The sequence below is a fragment of the Salvelinus namaycush genome, chromosome 21, assembly GCF_016432855.1.
Source record: "Salvelinus namaycush isolate Seneca chromosome 21, SaNama_1.0, whole genome shotgun sequence".
NCBI classification, from domain to species: Eukaryota; Metazoa; Chordata; class Actinopteri; order Salmoniformes; family Salmonidae; genus Salvelinus; species Salvelinus namaycush.
In genome coordinates this window covers 43,144,657-43,154,908 of record NC_052327.1, presented here as the reverse complement: position 1 = coordinate 43,154,908, position 10,252 = coordinate 43,144,657, and the positions used below count along the sequence as shown (strand labels likewise).

Genomic DNA, 10,252 nt, shown 5'->3' with positions numbered 1-10,252 from the left:
TACACATGGGATAAATAAACATAGTCAATAACACAATAGAAAAATCTGTATACAGTGTGTGCAAATTAAGTAGAGGTAAGGCAATAAATAGGCCATAGAGGTGAAGTAATTACAATTTAGCAATTAACACTGGGGTGATAGATGTGCAGATGAGGATGTGCAAGTAGAAATACTGGTGTGCAAAAGAGCAGAAAAACAAATAAGGGATGAGGTAGGTAGTTAGTTAGATGGGCTATTTACAGATGGGCTGTGTACAGCTGCAGCTATCGGTAACCTGCTCTGACAGCTGATACTTGAAGTTAGTGAGGGAGATATAAGTCTCCAACTTCAGTGATTTTTGCAATTCGTTCGTCATTGGCAGCAGAGAACTGGAAGGAAAGGCGGCCAAACGAGGTGTTGGCTTTTGGAATGACCAGTGAAATATACCTGCTGCAGCGCGTGCTACGGGTGGGTGTTGCTATGGTGACCAGTGAGCTGAGATAAGGCGGAGCTTTACCTAGCAAAGACTTATAGATGACCTGGAGCCAGTGGGTTTGGTGGGTAGTATATGGGTGGGTAGTATATGGGGCTTTGGTGACAAAAAGGATGGCACTGTGATAGACTGCATCCAATTTTCTGAGTAGAGTGTTGGAGGCTATTTTGTAAATGACGTTACCGAAGTCAAGGATCGGTAGGCTAGTCAGTTTTACGAGGATATGTTTGGCAGCATGAGTGAAGGAGGCTTTGTTGCGAAATAGGAAGCAGATTCTAGATTTAATTTTGGATTGGAGATGCTTAATATGAGTCTGGAAGGAGAGTTTAGTCTAGCCAGACGCCTAGGTATTTATAGTTGTCCACATATTCTAAGACAGAACTGTCCAGAGTAGTGATGCTAGTCGGGCAGCGATCGGTTGAAGAGCATGCATTTCGTTTTACTAGCATTTAAAAGCAGTTGCAGGCCACGGAAGGAGTGTTGTATGGAGTTGAAGCTCGTTTGGAGGTTTGTTAGCACAGTGTCCAAAGAAGGGCCAGATGTATACAGAATGGTGTCGTCTGCATAGAGGTGGATCAAAGAATCACCCGCAGCAAGAGCGACATCATTGATATATACAGGGAAAAGAGTCGGCCCAAGAATTGAACCCTGTGGCACCCCCATAGAGACTGCCAAAGGTCCAGACAACAGGCCCTCCTATTTGACACACAGAACTCTATCTGAGAAGTAGTTAGTGAACCAGGCGAGGCAGTCATTTGAAAAACAAAGGCTGTTGAGTTTGCCGATAAGAATATGGTGATTGACAGAGTCGAAAGCCTTGGCCAGGTCGATGAAGACGGCTGCACAGTACTGTCTTTTATCGATGGTGGTTATGATATCGTTTAGGACCATGAGCGTGGCTGAGGTGCACCCGTGACCAGCTTGGAAACCGGGTTGCATAGCGGAGAAGGTACGGTGGGATTCGAAATGGTCGGTGATCTGTTTGTTCACTTGGCTTTCAAAGACTTTAGAAAGGCAGGGCAGGATGGATATACAGTCGTGGCCAAAAGTTTTGAGAATGACACAAATATTAATTTTCAAAGTCTGCTGCCTCAGTTTGTATGATGGCAATTTGCATATACTCCAGAATGTTATGAAGAGTGATCAGATGAATTGCAAAGTCCCTCTTTGCCATGCAAATGAACTGAATCCCCAAAAAACATTTCCACTGCATTTCAGCCCTGCCACAAAAGGACCAGCTGACATCATGTCAGTGATTCTCTCGTTAACACAGGTGTGAGTGTTGACAAGGCTGGAGATCACTCGGTCATGCTGATTGAGTTCGAATAACAGACTGGAAGCTTCAAAAGGAAGGTGGTGCTTGGAATCATTGTTCTTCCTCTGTCAACCATGGTTACCTGCAAGGAAGCACGTGCCGTCATCATTGCTTTGCACAAAAAGGGCTTCACAGGCAAGGATATTGCTGCCAGTAAGATTGCACCTAAATCAACCATTTATCGGATCATCAAGAACTTAATTCAAGGAGAGCTTCAGGGTGCCCAAGACAGTCCAGCAAGCACCAGGACCGTCTCCTACAGTTGATTCAGCTGCAGGATCGGGGCACCACCAGTACAGAGCTTGCTCAGGAATGGCAGCAGGCAGGTGTGAGTGCAAACAAGACTTTCTGCTGATATTTCGATAAGCGTACTGGGCAACTAATAAATGGATGAGTCCATTTATCACATGGAAGATCAACACGTTATCTGTCATGGTAACAGCAGGCCAACTTGCTTTTGGGTGAGTTCATACATTCACTCTGGCGATCTACTCCGATTTCAGAGCACTCGTCTGTCGTAGAGTAAATTATGAATATACATACGCTCAACACCCGTTGAATATGGCCGGTGTCAGTAAACTTAGGCAAAAAAGCGTAATTAATTTGTTGCCAGCTGCAGTTACAGTAACTAACGCTCTGGATAACATGAAAACAGCCTAACCAGCTCTGCTAGCACAAGCAAAATGGTCAGAAGTGTTTTCATGTGTCTGGAAGTTGCTAGCAAGTTACCTTGGTTGTTTGACCGCCGTTCTGGGGTCAGAACGCTCATATCAACGCTACTCCTCGGCCAGCGTCGTGTACCTCCGAGAGCGCAACGCCCTGCATTTACGAACGCCGAGAGCGCACTCCAGATTCAATTTACAAACACACCCACACCACTTTTGGTGAATGAGTTGGTTCCACCAAAACCTTTACTGCGAATATTGGTTGAAAACCTCATGGTGTCAAGCATGTAAACTAAAGGCGGCCGCATGTTTCCCATCCGAAACAGTCTGTGCATATTACATTTTGTGCCGGTTCTTTTTGTAGTTCGTTTTTGTGGCTGTTTGGGCACATGACATTTATAGGAAGCCGAAATATACGCCTATTCGTCCGTGATTGGTCAACTGTAGGGGTGACGCGAGGATATGCTTGTCAATTCAGAAATGCAGCGTGGATTCAATATGGCGAACGACAACTTCGTGTGACATGGGACAAAAAATTAAACAGGTAGCCTAATCATGGAACACTAATCAACATCAAGTAGTGCTCAGTCTTTCCTCATTACCATACACTTTTAGTTTATGGCAGAATCGCCTAGTTTGACCATAACGATCTAGTGCCATCTACTGGTAGTAGCTATTACAAGATATTAGCAAAAATATATATATTTTTTAAATTCAGAAATTGCTAGGCATGCAGGGAATCTACTGATAAGGTTGAGACTTACCATCACGCCAATCTATAATTGCGTTGATAAGTGAAACCCGGACGCACAAAATATCACAACTACAACTTTGTTTCAGACCCAATAGAAGACTAGATTTTGGAAGCAGGAATAGAATAATAATTTAATGTAAGTGCTTTTCTCACCCAAGGCACCAAAGAAAATTAAAACAATCCAACACAGAACATAGTATGCAGACATCAAGGTTATATACAGGTGTCAGAGCCAATTGACAGAACAGAATTAACACATCCTTATACTTTTCTGAACAGCAGCCTGTAGTTGTGCCTTATACGAAGCCATAGTCTCTGCAGGCCTGGCAGTGCGCTCCACAGCAGAGGAGCCACACAACTGAAAGCCGTGTCACCCATAGTTTAGTCTGTTGAAGGGAGCTGGAGGAGCAAAGGGCATGTATGGGGTAGGATGCGGTCAGACAGGTACTTGGGTCCAGAGTTGTGGATACCTTGGTAGGTGTGAACTGGGATTTTGGCAAATGCGCCAACAGGGCGTTACAATAGTCCAAACAGGATGAGATAAAGGCGTGGATAAGTCGCTCAGCTGCAGGTTGTGATAGCATAGGTCATAACCCGTCAATGTTCAGTAGAATTATAAATTAAGACCAAGGTCACACTTGATGTGGGCCTCAAACGAGTTGACTATCAAATATCACCCAGGTTGTGACAACGTTATGGAATCAAGCTTAATAAAAAAGTTTATTAAACATCTGTACAAAAACATGAATTAATCAATAATTATATACAAAGATATACCCAACCCATTCAAGTATTAGAGGCAATGGCTTTTCAAGTGGGGCACCATTGGCTAAGCTCATTCACCCTCAGCATCCTCAGCAGGCAGTGGTCTGGAACTGAAAGGCGAGTGATTGACATTAGATAGGCCAGCAAATATGGAATCAATGCTGTTTCGCCCATAATTAAATTTGAACTGGCTTAGCGCACTGAAAATCATAGATGCATCCTGAAAATTTGAAACCTGGCTCAACAATGGATAACTTGCAGACAAACAGCTAGATGTACATTCAAACGTGGTTCAATACATTTCCAGAAACAGCAGGACTGTACTTGTAACCCATTGATTCTGCTTTGGCAAAATACCTCCACAAGGCACAGGTGTATAAAAAAAATTATTAAAAAAAGTTCAGAATCGGTTCCCAAAACATTGCATTTAACAATCAGAACACATACTTTCTATTGGCAACGTTTTTGGAACAGATTTAAGAGGAACGTCTGCAAGCACTAAAGCGGTAGGCATTTTGGGGCCGCTTTTAGACTAATCCTAAAACAATGCTTAATAGAATGAACGTACTTCCTGGATGACTTGGACACTCCACTGACTCCGGCCTCTTCATCATCTGACTGGGGGAGGTGGTTCTCTTTGTCAGGCTTCCTGCTGGGCCCACCAAAGAAATCTCCAATTCCCTTCTGCCAAGTTGGGGTGGGCCGAGGACACACAGGATTACCACCAGCAAATTTACTCTTTGCTGCAAAACAACATTTAGAGTCCTCACCAGTGATGAAAATATGAGCAAGAAACTCATCTGGAGGCAAGTTGTTTGTCATCTACCAGAAATGTCTCATCTAACTAGGATTACATAGAAATATATGGTTATTAGGTAGTCAATGTTACTTTTAAGGTCAATGAAATCATGACTCACCAGGTGTGCCTGCTTGAGAGCTGCTTAATGCATTAGCAGAACTCGAGGCACCCAATGACTTCCTGGGTGCAGATGCAGCCACAGCTGAAAATGTATAAATACGTTAACGTAAACTCACTCACTTTTGTACATCGCCTTGGTCCGTACAATTGACCTTATTTTAGCGCCCCAAAAAAGTAATACTTCCAGATCAACTGTAATGTCAATACCATTGTAAAGCACAATTTCTCCCCTTTCCAACAAAATCAATGACATGAGCTCCACGCTGCCTGTTTCAGCATAATTCAACAAGGCAATGAGCTCCGTCGGGTCTTTTTAAAAATGGCGGGTGGGGAAGCGAAACTAATGCGCGATAGTGATTAGGACAGATATCGTGTGGGAAAACTTTTTTTCACTCGATCTGTCCAACTTATCACCTCTAAAATGTAAATGAAACACTATAAAGAGTTTATATGTGTCATTACATACCTATTTGAAGGTTTGTGTCAAATTTGAATCGGGTTTTTAGTGCGGTGCTAAAGTGATCTTCAGAAGTAAACAGCGGCTTTGAGAGTCATGATGCTGGCAGTAATGACGCAAAAAATGACTAGGTATCCCCCCCCTTACCCGTCACTGTCCATTTCTTGTTTTTAAACGATGAGAGAAGTGCTACACCTGGCGGACAGAGATTGTAAGACAAATCGTTGCTTTATGCGTGCTGTACGTTACGGCATTACACGTCATGATATAACGAGGGTCAGTTCTCAACTTTTCTCCAATACTATAGTCATTACCATGTCGATCAACGCTTGAATAGAAACGTAGTTCACCCCCCCCGATTGTGAAGTCAACACAGTCCCATTAGTTTTCTTTGCAGCCTCGTTTGAATGTCGCGGTTGCACATTTCTACGGAATGGAGTGAGTTTACTTTAGTTAACAAGTAATTTTTTACAAGCAAAGTATTAGTAGCTATATTGTAATGCAGAGTTTAGTCTGATCTGGCAAAGTAATCGACACCGCCATATATGTATGGCTGGCTTCCTTAATTTGGGCGGCGAAGTTACCGCCAGATTGAGGATAATGAATTACAAAAATGTGCCAACGTTAGCTAACCAAAGACGTTAATAACGACATGTTACGCCAATTCTTTATCTAATCTTTAGTTGTACAGTGACGATCAAAAATGTAATTTATTGATGCAAGTAAAGTTTCGGGTAACGTTCCAATCCTGCACAAATGATGAGATGTGAGAACATACCTAACTAGATAATGCAACATCCGGCTGGGTTGGCATGCGCGGTGTTCACGATTCTATTGAAATGGCGGGAGACAGGCATCTAACCCGGTCAATCATGTTAGCTAATCAATGAAATCGATCAAGTTAATCAAAAATAGAAAATGTAGGAGTGGCAATTATGTCCGCAAAACTACAGTTGGCTACGGTAATTAAGTAGCTAACGTTAGCGATTCCAGTTCCGCACTCAACCAGCAAGCTAATTATATATTCATCAGGTTTTGATTGCAGAACATTACCTTTTCTGTAAGTTCCGGGGACACTGTCTGCCTTCGTCCTCACCATGTTGTCCTAATTTTCACCAATAAAATACAAACGGGACGTGGACCTTCACTGGAGATTTCACGACAGCCCAATGTTCATTCTGCTTTCCCGCTTGGGTTTAAATGACGAGTGTGTGTTTTGCCGCCTCTGACGTCATTGGTTAGGTAACTATTTCCCTCCCCTTCACGAACGCCTTGCCACAGAGTTTCTAAACCCAGAGGCGCAACATTGCAATACTTCTGGGAACATTTGCGAAACAGACCAAGCAGACCAGGCCGGGGTTTGAGAAGTCAATGAGAGGCAGAAATGTCTTCCTAGTTGTTAATGTTCTCGAAATCTAAAGGCACAACCTAGATTCGAGAGAATTTCTTAACTAGTTGAACATGTTATTACTTGAACCTCGTGAAAGTGACAAGTTTTAATTTGTGCCGTATATGACGGGTTGCACATGCGCAGTTTGGCGCGAGACGATCCTCAGACCACAGATAGTTAAAAAAAAATCTTTGCTTAGACCCGATGACATATTTCTGCGCATGAGCTTAGTTAGCCAACGTCGCCATGACATCGCCTACAAGTGTGATGGGGGATTTCTATTGGAGAAGCAGTTTTAGCGAATCTTCTTATTGCGCTATCCTTGGCTTCGCCTTCTGGAGTTTAACACACACACCCCACTAATCGACTAATGCAGTGGTTCCCAACCAGGGGTAGGGTACTAGGTATCTAGGGGTAGGGTATCTGCACCCCCCCCCTGTAATTAACAAGATGTCAACAAATTATTTCCCTAACACTTTCCCTGGCTGCCACTGCTCTTGCTCAACAAAACATTTCCTCTGTGTCATCACAACTTTTGGAGATATTTCAACAAAACTATTTGTGGTAAATTGATTTTAAAAAAATTGAAATTTTGTAGATATATTCCAATTAAGTTAGTGTAACGGATGTGAAATGGCTAGCTAGTTAGCTAGTAGCGTTTCAATCAGTTACGTCACTTGCTCTGAAACCTAGATGTAGTGTTGCCCCTTGCTCTGCAAGGGCCGCGGCTTTTATGGAGCGATGGGTAACGACGCTTCGTGGGTGTCAGTTGTTGATGTGTGCAGAGGGTTCCTGGTTCGCGCCCGGGTCGGGGCGAGGGGACGGTCTAAAGTTATACTGTTACATTAGATCTATAATTGTTTTTTAAATATACAAGTAGGAAAGCATTAATATAAATAATCCACTTGTTTAGAGAGAAAAATGTAGATAATTTTTTTGTAAAGTAATAATATGTTGGATGAGTGTGAGAGCAACTCTACTAGGGGGTACTAGGGGGTAACTAGCCCCTGTGCTTCAATTTGACTGGCGATAGCTTTATTTGTGACCAATGTACAAATTAGAATCGTGCAATAGCAGAACATAAGAGAGTTGCCACCCCAATGTTACACTGAGTTATTGTTATTAAATGTTATATTCCAATGGTATTTAATGTTTTTAGGTATATTCCATTCCAATATTATATTCCAATTAATATTTTTAATGAATTAAAAACAACCATTGTAAATCTTTTGCTCCTGAATATCATTTTAAAGACTGCAGAGATGTAAAATCTTGCATTATTCAAATAATATTTAGTGTAGTTGTACATAATGGATTGTATGGAAAAGGAACAGCAAAGAAAATGAATATGGAGGTGAGTTAAAGAGGGACTTTACATCAAATCTCCTCATAGTGCGGATATTAATGGTGACGTGCAACACCATTCCCCCCCTCATATTTTATTTAAATAATTAAAACAAGACAACTAGACTTAACTATTAAGTATTACTTCCTAAATAATTTAAATAAAACTTACAAAAATTGATTTTTAAAACCCTATGTCATAATTTTCTAACAGGGTAACAGTTACCCCATGGGTGGAGCTAACCCGGTACATGCCCCTTTCTAAAAACAACATTTCATGAAATAACAAAAGTGTGAACTGGAGCCATTTATTTCCCTTAATAGTTTATTCGCCTCAGTATGACCTTCATCCACATACCATTTTTTCCCCCTAACATTGCTTTTTTGTGTCAGCAGTTAAACATTGTTCTTAGGGGGGGCTAGTTACTCCCTAACAGCCTACTACACTTACAAAAATATAAACATAACTTGTAAAGTGTTTATCCCATGTTTCATAAGCTGAAATAAAAGATCCCCGAAATTTCCCATACACACAAAAAGCTTTTTTCTCTCAAATGTTGTGCACAAAATTGTTTAGTGAGCATTTCTTCTTTGCCAAGATAATCCATCCACCTTACAGGTGTGGCATATCAAGAAGCTGATTAAACAGCATTATCATTACACAGGTGCACCTTGTGCTGGGGACAATAAAATGTGCGTATATTGTCACACACAACACGAGTTTTGAGGGAGTGTGCAATTGGCATGCTGATTGCAGGAATGTCCACCAGAGAATTGAATGTTAATTTCTTTACCATAAACCACCTCCAACATAATTTTAGAGAATTTGGAAGTATGTCCAACCGGCCCACAACCTCAGACCATGTGTATGGTTTCATGTGGGCAAGTGGTTTGCTGATGTCAACAACGTGAAGAGTGCCCCATGGTGGTGGGGTGATGGTATGGCCAGGCATAAGCTACAGACAAACACAATAGCATTTTATCGCAATGGCAATTTGAATGCAAAAAGATACTGTGATGAGATTGTGAATGGCCCATTGCCGTGCCATTAGTCCGCCGCCATCATCACCTGATGTTCAGCATGATAATACACGGCCCCATGTCACAAGGATCGGTACACAATTCCTGGAAGCTGAAAATGTCCTAGTTCTTCCCTGGTCTGCATACTCATCAGACATTGAGCATGTCTGGGATGCTCTGGATTGACGTGTACGACAGCGTGTTCCAGTTCCTGCCAATATCCAGAAACTTTGCACACAGCCATTGAAGAGCAATGGGTCTACATTCCACAGGCCACAATCAAAAGCCTGATCAACTCCATATAAAGGAGGTGTGTCGTGCTGCATGAGCAAATGGTGGTCATGCTAGATACGGACTGTTTTTTTGATCCACGCCCCTACTTAAAAAAAAAAAAAAAAAGGTATCTGTGATCAACAGATGCATATCTGTGTTCTCAGTCATGTGCAATCCATAGCTTAATGCCTAATGCATTTATTTCAATTGACTGATTTTCTTATATGAACTGTAACAGTAAAGTCTTTGAATTTGTTGCATGTTGAGCTTATATCTTTGTTCAGTATAGGTTGTCACTAGTTGCCACAGCCACAAAGTCAAAATGGGTATATAGTAAAAATCTATAAACAAAAAATTACAATAATTTAAAGCTAGGCATAAGGTTAGCAGTGTGGTTAGGTTTAAAATCAGATTTTGAGAAGCAATGTAAAAATAGGCAGGATTTATGCCTTTGGCAGTGGTAACTAGTGACCGGGGTACAAGGATCCCTAGGGGTACTTGGCCTAGCCACGGGGGTACTTGAAGACTCATGAGAGCATAGAACTACTGGTAAAATGCACGAGGGGGTACTTCAGGAGTACTATGGGCAGTGCAACATTCTGTTGCTGGTACAGTAACTGAAAAAGGTTGAGAACCACTGGACTAATGCAAGCACATACATGTTATGTCCCACCTGGATCATTCCTACAATGTGGTGGCTTTTGGACTTTATAACAATTTTTTGGAAAAGTATATATTTTTAAAATTGTTTTACTATTCTAAATCAGAAAAAGGATATTTGACTTTCAGAAAAATATATTGGTCAAGCTCAGGCACTTCATTTGTTTTCGGTGCATTTTACAACCTGTAAATTGCATAATCCTAAAAAGGTGGAACCT

General features: G+C 41.6%; 1 protein-coding gene across 1 annotated transcript; it reads right to left on the bottom strand.

Annotated features, from left to right (window-relative positions):
• Positions 1–3,902: 3,902 nt before the first annotated feature.
• On the bottom strand, positions 3,903–6,542 carry LOC120066737 (PCNA-associated factor-like). Its single transcript, XM_039018202.1, has 4 exons — positions 6,401–6,542; positions 4,889–4,972; positions 4,540–4,714; positions 3,903–4,081 (listed from the first exon to the last, which is right to left on the bottom strand). Exons 1-4 carry the CDS (start codon positions 6,444–6,446, stop codon positions 4,042–4,044), a joined length of 345 nt encoding a protein of 114 aa, XP_038874130.1. The 5' UTR covers positions 6,447–6,542; the 3' UTR covers positions 3,903–4,041.
• Positions 6,543–10,252: the final 3,710 nt, after the last annotated feature.